Source organism: Stegostoma tigrinum, chromosome 2, assembly GCF_030684315.1.
Source record: "Stegostoma tigrinum isolate sSteTig4 chromosome 2, sSteTig4.hap1, whole genome shotgun sequence".
In the NCBI taxonomy this organism is placed as follows: domain Eukaryota; kingdom Metazoa; phylum Chordata; class Chondrichthyes; order Orectolobiformes; family Stegostomatidae; genus Stegostoma; species Stegostoma tigrinum.
This window is the reverse complement of record NC_081355.1, coordinates 101,524,643-101,540,500: the sequence shown is the minus strand read 5'-3', so window position 1 is coordinate 101,540,500 and position 15,858 is coordinate 101,524,643. Positions and strand designations below refer to the sequence as shown.

Below are 15,858 nucleotides of genomic sequence, written 5' to 3'. Positions count from 1 at the left end.
TGTCTAGCATACCGACCTTGACATTGCAGAAACCAAGTGCCAGCTCTCAGATACCTCCTCCTATGTCCACGGACCACAATCCCATCATGGAACACCGGGCTACTGTTTCTGCAATGCTCAATAATCTCATTGTATCTGGGGATCTACACCCCTTCCTCCAACCACTGCCTCCAAGCTTATCATCCTACAAGCCCATAGAATCCTCTTCTACCTCCACTGCCTGCTGCAATGCTCTGGTAAGGCTCAGTGCAGGCTGGAAGAACAGCATCTCACTTTCCGCTTAGACATTCTACACCTTTCAGGACTCAATGTTGAGTTAAGGCCATTAAACCATAAGGCATAGGAGCAGAATTTAGGCCATTCAGCCTATCAAGTCTGCTCCACCATTCAATCATGGCTGATAAGTTCCTCAACACCATTCTCCTGCTTTCTCCCCGTAACCCTTGATCCTCTTGATATTCAAGAATCTGTCTAAGTTAGTCTTAAATGTACTCAATGATCTGGCCTCCACAGCCTTCTGTAGCAGTGAATTCCATAGATTCACCACTCTCTGGCTGAAGAAGTTTCTCCTATCTCCATTCTCAAAGGTTTTCCCTTTACCCTAATGCTGTGTCCTCATGCCCCAGACTATCCTACCAATAACCTTACAACCTTAGATCCTGAACATCATCTTCTATGTCCTTTATGCTCCCCACACCCTGTTGTCATTCAGGTTGCCTCTAGCAGAGCCATTTTCACCTACTTATCGTTTGCATTATCAGCTTTTCTTTCTCCCTGGCATACTATCATTCATCTCCTTGTCTGTCCAACTGTCATTCTGTCTCTAGGCGCCATCTCTGCCTATCTGCTCACTCCCTTCCCCAGTCTACAGCGTATATAGCACCTTTCCCCAGCTACAAACAATTCTGAAGAAGCGTCACTGGGCTTTAAACGTTAACTTTGATTTCTCTCTACAGGTGCTGCCAGACGTTGCGTTTCTCCTACAATTTCTGTCTTTGTTTCAGATTTCCAGCCTCTGCAGTTCTTTGTTCTGTTTAAATGAGACTTCAGCTGACTTGTTTCCCAACACATTTGAAACAGAGACCAGATATGTTTCAGGCCTGGAATACTTCCCCCATTGTAACCATCAGATGAACCACACCTACTCAAACACTCGGCCATGAAACCCATTCTTTGCCTTCTTGCATTCTGCATGCCTGTATTTAACACAAGTACAAAATATTCCAGAGCAGGAGGAAGCAATTCAGCCCCTCAGGCCTATTCTGCTTTTTAACACAGTCATGGCCTATCTCATCATGACCTCAACTCAACTCCACTTTCCTGTCTGCTCTCCATAATTCTTCAACCCGTTACTAATTAACAATCTTTCTCCTCCTTAAATTTATTCAATGGTTGGGCATCCACTGCACTTTGTGCGAGTGAATTGCACAGGTTCACAACCCTTTGAGAGAAGTAATTCCTCCTCATCTTTGTTTTAAATGTGCTACTCCTTATTCCAAATCTGTGACCTCCCATTTTAAATCTGCTGCCCTTTATCCCAAAACTGTGACTTCCCATTTTAAATTGTCCACATGAAGAAACATATTTTCTGCATCTACTTCATCAATCCCATTTAGTTTCTAAGGCACCTCAATTAGATCTTGTTGTATTCTTCTAAATGCTGGTGAGTATAGGCCTAAACTGCTCATTCTTTCTTCATAAGACAAACACCTCAACTCTACTCTGGCATCAATCTCGTGAACTTTCTCTGAACTGCCTCTAAAACAACTACTCCACACCTCAAGTAAGAGGAACAAAACCACATGCAACATTCTAGTTTCGGGCTCACTTTAAGACCATAAGAAAAGAAAGCAACGCAAGGTCATTCAGCCCATTAAGTCTGCTGCACCATTCAACCATAGCTAAGAGTCAACACAGTGTGGAGCTGGAGGAGCACAGCAGATGAGGCAGCAGTAGTGGAACAGGAGAGTCTATGTTTGGGGTCAGACTGCTTCATCAGGATGGGGGAGGGTAAAGGTAACTGGAAATATTAATAGAGGGAGGAGGGGTGGGACTGGGGGAAGGTAGATGGGATGGTGATAGGCAGATGCAGGTGGGGTTAGTGCGGATAGGTGGGGAAGAAGATGAACAAGTTGTGTCAGGACAAGAAGGCGGGGATGAGAGGGAGGGTTGGGCATGGGATGGGGCTGGAGAGATTTTAAAACTGGTAAATGCTATGTTCTGGCCATTGGGCTATGGGGTCCCAGGGTGGAATATGAGGTCCTGCTCCTCCAGTTTGTGTGTGGCATCATTGTGACACTGGAAGAATCCCAGGATGCACATTTCACCAAGGAAGTGGGAGGGGGAGTTAAAATGGTTGGCAACCAGAAGCCGATGTTGTTTGTCGTGTACAGAGTGCAGATGCTTCAGGAATCGGACCCTGAATCTGTTCTTGGTCTCACCGATGTAGAGGGGGCCACATTGGGAGAAACTGACAGAGTAGACCAAGTTGGAGGATATCCAGGTGGACACCTGTATGGAATGTTTGTCCTGGGCCTTGGATGGGGGTGAGGGGGGAGGTATAGGGGCAGGTGTAGCATTTCTTGCGGTTGGAGGGAAAGATGCCACAGGCGGTGGGGTTAGAGGGGAGTATGGAGCAGATGAGAGGGTCGTGAGAGTAAACGGTCCCTTTGAAAGGCAGATGGGGTGGGGGGGGGGGAATATCTCTTTGGTGGTGCGGTTGGATTGCTGGTGGTATATGTGGCAGAGGATGATACGCTGAATGTGAAGGTTAGTGGGGTAGTATGTGCCATAATGATCACCTCCATCCAAGGCACAAGACGAACTGTCCGTACCCGACTGGGATTTACCTGTACATCCTCCAACCTGGTCTACTGTATCTGTTGCTCTCAATGTGGCATCCTCTGCATTGGTGAGACCAAGTGCAGACTTGGTGATTGATTCCAGGAGCATCTGTGTTCTGTACATGATAATCTACAACACCTTCTGGACACTAACCATTTTAACACCCCCTCCCACTCCCTGGATGACATGTTCATCCTGGGCCTCCTACAGTGTCACAACGACACCACCAGGAAACTGGAGGACTAACATCTCATATTCCACCTTGGGAGCCTACAGCCCAATGGCCTGAACACAGAATTCATCAGATTTAAAACCTTTCCACTCTTGGCCTCATCCCAGGTCCAACCGCCCCTCTCATCCCTGCCTCCTTGACCTGACACAACCTGTCCATTTTCCTCCCTACCTATCCGCCCTATCCTTCTCATCGACCAATCCCTACTATCCCCTACCTGCATCCACCTATCACATCCCATCTACCTTCTCCCAGCACCACCCTCCTCCCTCTGTTTCCCAGTTCCCTTCCCCCTCCCCAGTCCTTATGATGTGTTCCAACTTTCCTGCTCCTCTGATGCTGCCTGTCCCTTAAGCTCTGCACTCTGTTGATTCAGACTCCAGCATCTGCAGTTCTGCTAACTCATTCAATCATAGCTGATATGTTAGTCAACCCCATTCTCCTGCCTTCTCCTTCTAACACTTGATTCCCTCAGAAATCAAGAACCTATCCATCTCTGTCTAAAATAAAGTCAATGGCTTGGCCTCCATGGCTTTGCTCGGCAATAAGTTCCACAGATTCATTGCCCTCTGGCTGAAGAAATGCCTCCTCATCTCAGTTCTAAAGAGTCATCCCTTCACTCTGAGTTTGTGCCTTGAGTGCCTAGTCTCTCCTACTAGTGGAAACATCTTCTCCACATCCATTCTATTCAGGCCTGTAGGTATGGTGTGAGCTTCAATGAGATTTTCCCACATCCTTCTAAACCCTACTGAGTATGGAACCAAAGTCTTCATTTGCTCATCATATGACAAACCCTTCATCCCTGGGTTTATTCTTGCAAACCTCCTCTGGCCCCCCTTTAATGTCAATACATCCTTCCTTAATTATGTGACCCAAAACTATTTACAATATTTCAAAGAGATAACAAAGTGTGAGGCTGGATGAACACAGCAGGCCAAGCAGTATCTTAGGAGCACAAAAGCTGACATTTCGGGCCTAGACCCTTCATCAGAAAAATATTCCAAATGTTATTTGACAAGGGTCTTATACAACCTCAGCTGCATATCCCTACACTAGACCCCTTGAAATGAGAGTTAACATTGCAATGGCCTTCCTGACTGCCAACTGAACCTGCATGTTTACCTTAAGAGAATCTTATACTAAGACTCCTTAGCCTCTTTGTGTTTCAGATTTCTAAAGCCTCTTCCATTTAGAAAATAGTCTAAGCTTCTACTCTTCCTACCAAAGTACGTAACCTCACTTCCCCACATTGTATTCAGTTTGCCACTTCTCTGTCCTACTCTGCTAGCCTGTCCAAATCCTTCTGCAGCCTCCCTGCTTCCTCAGCACGACGTGTCACTCCACCTATTTTTGTGTCATCTGTAAACTTAGCAACAATGCCCTCAGTTCCTTCCTCCAAATTATTAATATATATTGTGATTAGTTATGGTCTCAACATGGACCACCCACCTTTGCGGAACTCCGCTGGTCAGTCATTGGCTTTCACATTCTGTAAAAGACCACTTTATCCCTGATAATAAAGTGTGAAGCTGGATGAACACAGCAGGCCAAGCAGCATCTCAGGAGCACAAAAGCTGACGTTTCGGGCCTAAACCCTTCATCAGCGAGGGTCTGATGAAGGGTCTACGCCCGAAACATCAGCTTTTGTGCTCCTGAGATGCTGCTTGGCCTGCTGTGTTCATCCAGCTTCACACTTTGTTATCTTGGATTCTCCAGCATCTGCAGTTCCCATTATCACCACTTTATCCCTCCTCTCTACCAGTCAGCCAATCTTCTATCCATGCCAGCACCTTGCCGCTAACACCAATGGGCTTTAATTTATTTGGCAGCCTCCTGTGTGGCACCTTGTCAAAAGCCTTCTAGAAATCCAAATAGATCACGTCAACTGACTCTCCTTTTGTCTAAGTTACTTGTTACATCCTTGACAAGAATTCTAACAGACTTTTCAGACATGAAATCCCCCTGTAAAAGCCCTGCTGACTGAATCCTTTTTTAACCATGCACTTCCAAGTACTCCACAAACTCATCCGTAACAATGGACTCTAAAATTTTACTAACTGGCCTACAGTTTCTTGTCCTCTACTTCTCTCCCCTGTTAAGCAGGGATGCTACATTAGCCATTTTCCAGTCCCTACTTGACTCCAGTAACTCCTGAAAGATCACCACCAATGCCTCTACAATCTCCTCAGCTATCTGCTTCAGAACCCTGGGATGTAGTCCATGTGCAGTTGCAGCATCACCTCCCTACTTTTATACTCGTTTCTTTTAACACTGATGTTCAAATTCTCAACTAAATAGACTGAAACAGTTCAGAGGATTGCCCACATTCCCCTCTAATGTCTCAAAATTCTGACAATGGGCTGCCAAATATATATGATCACATACCCTGCTACAAGTTCTGAAGCCAAAATGCAAGCTAACATTTTGTCTTGCGGTTGCATGACTTGCAGGGAACTTGGCAACATTAATATGCTTGTATCGTCTTCACAAGTGGCCCAGGGCAGCTTTTCACCTCTGTAAATCTGCAAAGCCTGACAGGCATGGGATTTAGTGATGCTCCTTCCAGTCATGCTCTTCAATGAAACAAATTATTGGATCATTCTAGTTTCCATCATCAAGCAAAGAGCCCTGGTAGCACAGCATGATTGCTCCTGATTTCTATTTGTCACCTGCCAAGTGTTCTGATTTCAAACTGGGAACGTGCTTATTCATAGCTCAACAGGTCTGGCAGCACCTGGGAAGGAGAAAACAGATCTAACTTTTCAGGCCCTGTGAAACCCTTCCTCAGAACGGAAACGTTAACTCTGTTTTCTCCTTCACAGATGCTGCCAGACCTGCTCAGCTTTTCCAGTAACTTTGTTTTTGTTCCTCATTTATAGCATCCACAGTTCTTTTGGTTTTTATGCTTAGTCATAGACCTGCAGATGCAAATCTGGTTCTAAACATTATAACATGCATTAACCTCTAGTACACTGATTTTTGATACAATATTAGATTGTAGTGTAGTAATGCAGGGAAGGTAATTGATGCAACCATGCAAAAGCTAACAAGGAAGCCCCTCCACGTCAAGCTGAAATTTTTATAATGTGCTGCGTTGATCTTAGACTATCCACAATCAGTTCATGTCAACGTGCCAAAAAAATAATCTGTTAACATTTGGACAAAGCTATCAAAATCCAGTTTCCTATAGAACACAAGTTGACATTCATCAAGCACACAAAATTTGGTTTAATAAGATAATTAATGGAAATGCAAATACATAGTGTATTTATAATGGTGAACTATAATTATTTAAGTATAAACTGTAATACAAATATTGTAAGGGCAGTAATGAGCAAGAATTCCTAGATTCTTCTGGATGTGAGTTTGCTCGCTGAGCTGGAAGGTTAGTTTTCAGACGTTTCGTCACCTTTCTAGGTAACATCATCAGTGAGCCTCCGACGAAGCGCTGGTGTTATGTCCCGCTTTCTATTAATCTGGTTAGGTTTCCTTGGGTTGGTGATGTCATTTCCTGTTCTTTTTCTCAGGGGATGGTAGATTGGCTCCGAGTCAATGTGTTTGTTGATGGAATTCCGGTTGGAATGCCATGCTTCTAGGAATTCTCGTGCATGTCTCTGTTTGGCTTGTCCTAGGATGGAGGTGTTGTCCCAATCAAAGTGGTGTCCTTCCTTATCTGTATGTAAGGATACGAGTGATAGTGGGTCATGTCGTTTTGTGGCTAGTTGATGTTCATGTATCCTGGTGGCTAGCTTCCTGCCAGTTTGTCCAATGTAGCGTTTGTCACAGTTCTTGCAAGGTATTTTGTAGATATACATCTACAAGGAAGCTAGCCACCAGGATACATGAACATCAACCAGCCACAAAACGACATGACCCACTATCACTCGTATCCTTACATACAGATAAGGAAGGACACCACTTTGATTGGGACAACACCTCCATCCTAGGACAAGCCAAACAGAGACATGCACGAGAATTCCTAGAAGCATGGCATTCCAACCGGAATTCCATCAACAAACACATTGACTCGGAGCCAATCTACCATCCCCTGAGAAAAAGAACAGGAAATGACATCACCAACCCAAGGAAACCTAACCAGATAAATAGAAAGTGGGACATAACACCAGCGCTTCGTCGGAGGCTCACTGATGATGTTACCTAGAATGGTGACGAAACGTCTGAAAACTAACCTTCCAGCTCAGCGAGCAAACTCACATCCAGGACCTTAACCTGAGCTACAAATCTTCTCAAAACTCCTAGATTCTTACCAGGAAAATTTTCGACCACAGTATATTTCCAGTTCAACAGGAAAGGAGGTATTGTCACACTTAGTTCTTGGGATTGAGGTTGGCCAAATTGGTCAGTTTTCAAGAGTTAGATATTGTTCTTGGGGCTAAAGGGATCAAAAGGTATGAAGAGCAAGTGGGATCAGGGCACTGAGTCAGATGATCAATCATGATCACAGTGAATAGCAGAGAAGGCTTGAAGGGCCAAATAGGCTACTCTTGCTTCTTTAAGAGCCACGAGGTTATGCTGCAGCTCTATAAAACACTTGGAATATTGTGTTCAGTTCTGGTCACCTCATTATAGGAAGGATGTGGAAGCTTTAGAAAGGGGTGCAGAGGAGATTTACCAGGATGCTGCCTGGACTGGAGGGCAGGTCTTATGAAGAAAGGTTAAGGGAGCTAGGGCTTTTATCAATGGAGTGAAAAAGGATGAGAGGTGACTTGATAGAGGTTTACAAGATGTTGAGAGGTATAGATAGAGTGGATAGCCAGAAACTTTTTCCCAGGATGGAAATGACTACTATGAGGGGGAATAATTTTAAGGTGATTGGAAGAAGGTATAGGGGAGATATCAGAGGTAGATTATTTACACAGAGAGTGGAATGTGCTGCCGGTGGTGGTGGTGGTAGAGTCAGGTACATTAGGGACATTTAAGCGACTCTTGGATAGGTACATGGATGATAGTAAAATGAAGGGTATGCAGGGTAGTTTAATCTTAGAGTAGGATAACAGATTGGCACAACATCGTACTATTCTATGTTCTATGTTTTAATCAGTCCAGGGAATCAAAAGTTAAGGGAAAAAGGCACAAAAGTGGAGTTGAGGATTATCAGATCAACCATGCTCTCAAAAAATGTTGGAGCAGACTTGACAGGCTGAATGGCCTCTGTCTACTGCTTCATCTTAGGTCGAAAGAAATTATGCCACGACTTTCCTGGAAAATGATAGCACCCCCTTTAATGCCCTGGAGATCAAAACAGGGTTAGACGGTCACGACTCATCATCTAGCTCCATATCACCAAAGTGACCGCGATTAATAGCATCACAGTACAAAATAAAGTCTGTGGAACAAAGCAGTAAAGTGTGATCCAAATGAGAAGGCAAGTGGTTTCCAATCAACTACTATGGAGGCCTTCCAGCAGAGCTCTTGTGGATGTTTCAACTATAATAATTTAGAATCCTCCAACTCTTGGGGTAGACAAACATTCAGAACCAACTCACGACACAATGAGAACAATATAATGGAATCCATCAACCATTAGGGACTCCGTGTTCTTCCTGGGATGTGCGTGTTGCTGGAAAGGCCAACATTTGTTGTCCATCCCTAGTTGCTGTGTGTCTGGGTCAAACGTAGGTCAGATGAGATAAATGGCAGATTTCCTTTCTTCACAAACATCAACAAGCTGGTGTTTTAAAGAACAATTGATAGTAGTTGTCACGACAGCTATCATTGATCTTGGCTTCGGAAGATTTATTAATTTATTTTAAATTCTACCAGCTGCCATGATCAGATTTGAAACTCTGGCCCCAGAGTATTTGCCTTGGTCTCTGCACCATTAGTCTAGTAACTACATCACCATCTCTCCTATTATGATGATGAGTAAGCAAGAATAAGCAATCCTTCACTGCTGCATAATTCTCCAATATCTTCTCAATGCCATAAAACTCCACTCAGCAGATAAAAATGGGAAGCAGGAGGAAAAATGGGCCTGTTCTTTCCCGGAATATTTTCCTAAAAAGGTGGCACAGACAGAAATAGAATTAAAGGGGCACAAGTGAACAACTAAGACGCTTGAGCGGATGTGGTTCAAGAACACTTTAGTTATTGACAGGTAGAATATTTTAATCTATGATACTGATGAAACAGAACAAATATTTTTCCAAAATCAACAACCTGTTATTAAACAAGAATGACCTTAAATAGATGGTCAAAGGAAGTTTGAAGCAAAGCAGCCACTCTAAATCTTGCAGGGAATCATAAGGATGAGTTCATTGGGATGAACATGTGGAAGTGCAGAACCATCAAAAGGTGATCAGAATGTTAGAGAAACCTGGAAAAAGAAACACTTAGGATAAAAACTATTGGTTGAAGCTAAGTACAAACATATTTTCCCTCTAATTTCTGAATGGAAAGAGGGCAGTCAGAGGAGGGGGCATTTTAATAGTTGCAAATTGACCTGAAACTAAGGATTAATATAAGCCAATTTTCTGAATGAACAACAAAAACAGAAATTGCTGGATAGGCTCAGCAGGTCTGGCAACATCTGTGGAGTGAAATCAGAGTTAACGTTTGGGTCAAGTGACCCTTCCTCAGAGCTGGGTGTTGAACATCGCAGAGGTACCTATGATCCCGGGTGGATTTAAAGCACCAAGGATGAAACTTGAGTTGGAATCCACATGGGGTGAGTCTGAGCCTGGTGGCAGTCTCTGAGCAATGTGACAGGGCTGTGGAAATGAATTTTAGCAAATAACTGGTCAAACACCAGGAGCGACAGTGAAATTAATGACTGTGGGCAAGAGAAAAGGTTGGAATAGAAATCCTATCTGAGAGAGCAGCAGAACGTCTTCAAGGTGGGCATGCCGAGGAGGGAAGTGGCAGTAAGTTATATACTAAATAAAAAGTTGATAGAACCGTGGATGCTGTAAATCAGAAATAAAATCAGAAATTGGTGGAAAAGCTCAGCAGGTCTGGCAGCATCTGTGAAGAAAAATCTGAATTGACATTTTGGGTCGAGTGATCCTTCCTCAGCACTGGTTTTCTGAATGAATATATTTCTGAATGAATACTTCCTCCAAGAACTAATACAGGAAATCATGAGCAAGGTTGCTGTCACTCTCCCAAAGATCCCATATCTTATAACAAACTTAATATGGAAATCTGAACAGGCTAGATGGGCTCGAAATAAATAAACCCCCAATGTATATATTTATCCCAGTGTGCCAATACACAAAGGGGCAGATTTGTGAGGCAAGTGCAGTTATCATGAGGAATTAAACCGACACTTGGGGGGAGGGGGGTCATGATAGTTTGGAAGTTAAGAAGATGCCCATGTTCAAGACATTTGATCAGGTAGAAGATAATGCTTGGCTTATTCCATTTCTAAAATAGCATGTCATAAATCTCATCACTTTAGCCACTCTGTTCCTGTATCAACAGTCCTAACTTTTTGTTCAAATTATTTGTTGATAATTAAATATAGCTGAGCAGCAGCTAAGAAAATAGTAACAATAAAAGCCAAGGCCAAAACAAGCTGAGCCCATGATTTCTCACAAACCTTTTATTTCAGTAACATATCATGCTAGTGGTTTCATACTTCTCTGAAAACGAAAACAAATTCAGTAAAATATACATGTAAAAATAGTAATGGTCTTGCAAATACAGCATGTAATTGGTTTTAGGCCAAGCTGTTGTAAAATGGTAAATACAGGTAATAATGAATTGGCAGTGATCAATGAACATGTTTACTACAAAAAGACCGGAATAACCAATTGTGTTATGTAACTGTGACGTATCAAATGATTTCTGCTAAATCAAATAAAACTTGCAAATGTTTCCAGAAAACTTAATGTGCATAAAATCTTAAATGTTTGCTTCTGCAAGACAGAACAATCAAAATATTTGACAAATGATTGAAAATGTTTACACTGTAGTATACATTCCTTTTTTCAAGACTCAATATACATATATGCATACACAAATTCTTATTATCAATACACAATATAAAAAGTCTGGATTTCACCTTTATACAAATAGTGCATCAAATCAAGAATTTTTTTTAAATTACTAAATCTCAGCAACATTTGCCTGCAAAAAATGCACATTATTTAAAATGGGAAACCATTCATATTGTTAAAACATGTTTTTAAATTACCCTGCCTTCCATTGTCCTTCATCCATATAACTCAGCCGTCTTCCACGCTTCACAATTGTTACCTTACCTTAATCAAATTTATTATCACATGCAAACATTACATTAATGACCACATTTTAAATTGTTTGGAATAATTAAAGATATAGCCAGAAAATAGAAAGGCCACAAAAAGACATTCAGCTTTCAGTAATACATTTACATTGTTCAATGAAGTACCACCAGTCAGGGGCAGATCAGATATTTAATCCAGTTGCTAGGGGTCTCACCCATTGGTTTCAGATCTGGCAAAATGTCCCACTTAGCCTTCTTTGCGGAAGGCCTCCCTATATTAAGTACCAGACACTCATTAAGGAAGAAATAGGGCATTTAGTAAATCTTCACAAGATCAGAATCGACATGGTTTTCTGAAAACAAAATTACATTTGAAAAATTTTCTGGCATTCTTTGAAAATACAATCAGCAGAACCAGTAGGTGTAGTGTGCTTGGATTTCCAGAAAGCATTCAATCAGGTACCACATAAAAGCTTATTGCACAAGACTTCATGTTATTGGATATAATATATTTGCACAGACTGAGGTTTGCTTAACATATTGAAGAGTCAGAATTAATCAGGCTTTTCCATGTCAAAAAGACATAACTAGTTGTGTACCACAAGTCCGAGGGTCTCAGTTATTTCCTACGCATACTTGTGACTTAATGATGTAATATATCCAAATTTGTTGATGAAACAACATAAGGACATAAGGACATAAAGATACTGCAAGGAGAGACAAATAGGTTGTGAGTGAGCAAAAATTTGGCAGATGAAGATTAATATAGGACTCTGAGGTCTTGCACTTTGGTCGGAAGAATCAAAAGACAGACTATTACTTAAATGTAAAGAGACTCCAAGAAAATGCAACACAGAGAGATGTGGATATTCTCATACATCGAAACAAACCATTAATATACATTTGCAACAAGTAATTAAGAAGCAAATGGAATTTTGGCTTTTATATTGAGGGTGTTGGAGTTTAAAAATAGGGAAGTCTTGTTCTAACTGTATAGGATATTCTTTGGGTCACACCAGGAGTACTGTGTACTGTGTTTGGGCTCCTATAGTTAAGAAAGGATAGATTGATAATGGAGGCAGTTCAAAAGAGATTCTCTCGGCTGATTTCTTGGGATGAAGGGGTTGACTAACCAAAAATGGATAAATACATTTGATCTTTATTCAATTTTGAAGATTGAGGAGAGATCTTATTGTAACATACAAAATTCTGAGCTGCCTTGACAGGAAAGATGTTGAGAAGATACTTCCACTAATGGAGCAATGTCGAACTGGGGACACAATTACAGAATAAAGAGATATGGATTTAAGCTTAAAAACAAAGAAATTTCTTCTCTCAGGGTATAGTGCATGTCTGGAATTCTCTACCCCAGAGTGTTGTGGAGGCTAGGTCCCTGATAGCATCTAAAGGGTGGGTAGATAGATTTGTGAAATATTGAGGAATTGAGGACTATGAGGAGCTGGCATGGAGGAAGTCATGATGTTATTGAATGAGAGGGACTGAATGGCATTCTTTGTTCTGACATATGGTCTTAATAACCAGTGACAGGCCTTTCCCCGGATCGAGAAATTGGGGCAAAGAAACCGTGCATTCTGTGAGGTCAGTGCATAAATCAGAATTGGTTGTGAGTTAAGGCCATTATCAACAATTAATTGACCACTTATTGGACTTAAATGTTGGTCAGTCAAGAGAATCCCCAATAGACCAGGGCTTAATCAGTGAAAGTAAGAACTGCCGATGCTGGAGTCAGAGATAACAGTGTGGAGCTAGAGGAAGGTCTGAAGAATTTCTGAAACTTTCCTGCTCCTCTGACGCTGCCTGTCCTGCTGTGATCCTCCAGCTCCACACTGTGTTAGGACTCAATTAGTGTGGTGGTCAGAAGGGGAAATAATTGAGCAAGTCGATCCTAGAAAGATACTTGGATACCAAACCCTCCTTCCCATTTCCAAGAAAAGTCCACAGAGACCTACATTCTGATTTATTTAAATTTAAATTTAAATATTGACCATTTTTATTATTAATATTAGCACATTTATTTGAATATCCTAACATTATTCAAGATAGGGAGGATCATTTGTCTCACTGCTTATAGAATCATGGAAAGTTACATCATAGGCGGAAGCCATTTGGCCCATTGTGTATGTGCCTGCTAGTCACCTGGAATCATTTAACAAGTCCTCCCAATTATTTGAGATTTTCTGTTGCTCAAAACATTTACAATAATTTTCAAATGACTCCCAGGAATGTTCTGCAACAGCTGCAGACTGTCGAAGATAGGTGCACAAATGATTCTGAGAAAAAGTTAATGGTGAACAGATAAAAAAAAGACATATTTGATTTTTGCAATCAGCATTTGGAGCGTTCTGACCCAGGAAGAGAAATGTTCAATTTTGCCCCGCACCACTCTGTTACTTTGAACTTCCAGGCAAAGGAGGCATTGCAACATAAGTTGTTGATGAAAAGGTTCCATTACATTTAAAATTCACAGGCTTTAAGAAAATGGTACCCATTAAATTTGGATATCTCATCAGTGATACAGGTCTTAATTGTGGCATCAATACTAGCCTATGGCAATAAATTGGGCATTGAATCTTGTCCAATACTTTCAGGTGTTTGTCATAGTGATCAATGAAGATATTCAGATGTGAATTTGAGAAGGAATGTATCACATTGAATTAATAGTAAAATAATTAATAAGTTTTAAAAATAGGTAGATTCATACAATATTTTAGTTCTCCACTTTTGATTCTAAAACTACTTTATGCATTAATCATAGATAAAAAGCGGTACCTATCTTTAAAAAAAATGGAAATACTCAATAGGTTAAGCAGCATCTGTGCAGATCAAGAAAGAAAGGGGCTAAAGGTTTTGATGAAGGATCAGAAGATTTGTGAAGACAGCAAACACTAGACACAGATACTCTGTGAAATGCATTGTGTTTCCACTATCTAATGTTTTTATTTCAAACTGCGAGTACCTGAAGTATTTTACTGTTTCTTCATTAATAAATTTGATTTAATCTAGAACTGGTGCAGGTATTGATGGGGCGAATGGCCTACTTCAGTGGTGTAACGATTCTGTGAATGATGATAATTAATAATCCTGTTATGTTTCAGAACCCTGCCCCCAAGTCATGACCTTGCAATCAGGAATTGGACAACAAAAAATAAACTTGAAGGTCATAATATTGACTTGAAGTAACGCAGACTAAAGGGGTAGGTTTCTTTTCCTTTTATGTTTGGGAAGATGGAGGCATTGAGGGACGAAACAGTTGAAGTTTAAGTAAATGTAGTGCTTCATCACAGTTATAGGCAAAACTCAAATAGTTTTCAATAAAGCAAATTGAGTCAGGAAAGGTAATACAGCAAGCAAATTGAAACATCATGAAGATTAAAGTCAGTTTGAAGATCGAGTCTAAGCAAATCAGTAGGAAAAATTAGCTTGTGTACCATACAAGGAAACACATTGATGACACTTTGTTTATTTCACATTTTGACCATCTTCATTATTTCTCACAAAGATAGCCAGCACCATGCGATTCTAGTGCCTGTTTATCTGGATATTAACATCCACATCACATAACCACACATATTGCTTGGACACTAAATTTAATATTTTCTTGGAAATACTAAGATAAAAGGTTTTAAAAGCTTTAAAATCTAAATTATTTGCATAACATAAATATGCAGGCATTGTGATGAGAAGATTACATTCAGCTATATGGAGGGGATATTGTGAATCAAAACCCTGACAAGGGTTTCTGAATTCTGAGAAAAAAAGTGATTCTATTTAAAACTTTATACATTATCCACACATATATCAAAGATGCAATTTAGTGATAAAAACAAACCTGGAATGCTACTCCACAAAACTATATTCTATTTCATTTCTAGGTCGCTTAAACCTAACTTAAATTGTCAAAGTAAATTTCCATCACCAGTAATATCTTAATGTCTTGTTTTAGTTAGAAGAAAATATTCACATTGTTTTGATGTCCCAGTCTCATCGTTAGAAATATTTGTAACCGTACCCAAGCATTGATGCACCTCAAAGTCACCACACAGTTGCGTCATCAGTTGTTGTGGAAAAATTGTCATATTTGTAGAATGTCATACTGTAGAATTCTTTTGACCTGTAGGTGGCACCACAACACCAAGATACTCTGGATTCTCAGCTGCAATATTAAAAATGTGACCATTCACCTTTGTATGTTTTGGAAAACGATTCTGCTGGTATTCAGGATTGTCCAGACTTACATTGCGGGTTATATTCTGGTCGCAGTGATTTGGATGCTCAACAACTACTTTGTTACTCGGTTGGAAGGTATTCACATACTCTGGGTTTTTCACTGAGTCAGTGAATGGGCTCACTGGTTCACTGGAATCGTGAAGCCTGCCATTGTGGTTGACAGGAATAAAAAGCTCTTGGTAGCCTGGGTTTTCCATATCAGAAGCTGGGCTTCTCAAGGTGTTAGGAAGTGGCTTATCCCTAATTTGGTTGACGTATTCTACAAATAAAAAGGGAAACATATTCTGAAAATCAGCATTCAACCTTCTGACGTAAATGTGAATAG

At 40.9% G+C, this 15,858-nt stretch overlaps 1 protein-coding gene across 1 annotated transcript in view; it reads right to left on the bottom strand.

Annotated features, from left to right (window-relative positions):
* Positions 1 to 10,634: 10,634 nt before the first annotated feature.
* egfra (epidermal growth factor receptor a (erythroblastic leukemia viral (v-erb-b) oncogene homolog, avian)) overlaps positions 10,635 to 15,858 on the bottom strand; it is a 275,066-nt gene continuing 269,842 nt past the window's right edge. The window contains exon 28 of the mRNA XM_059638086.1: positions 10,635 to 15,792. Coding sequence (XP_059494069.1) covers positions 15,395 to 15,792 — 398 coding nt within the window. The 3' untranslated portion in view covers positions 10,635 to 15,394. The remainder of the gene's footprint in view (positions 15,793 to 15,858) is intronic.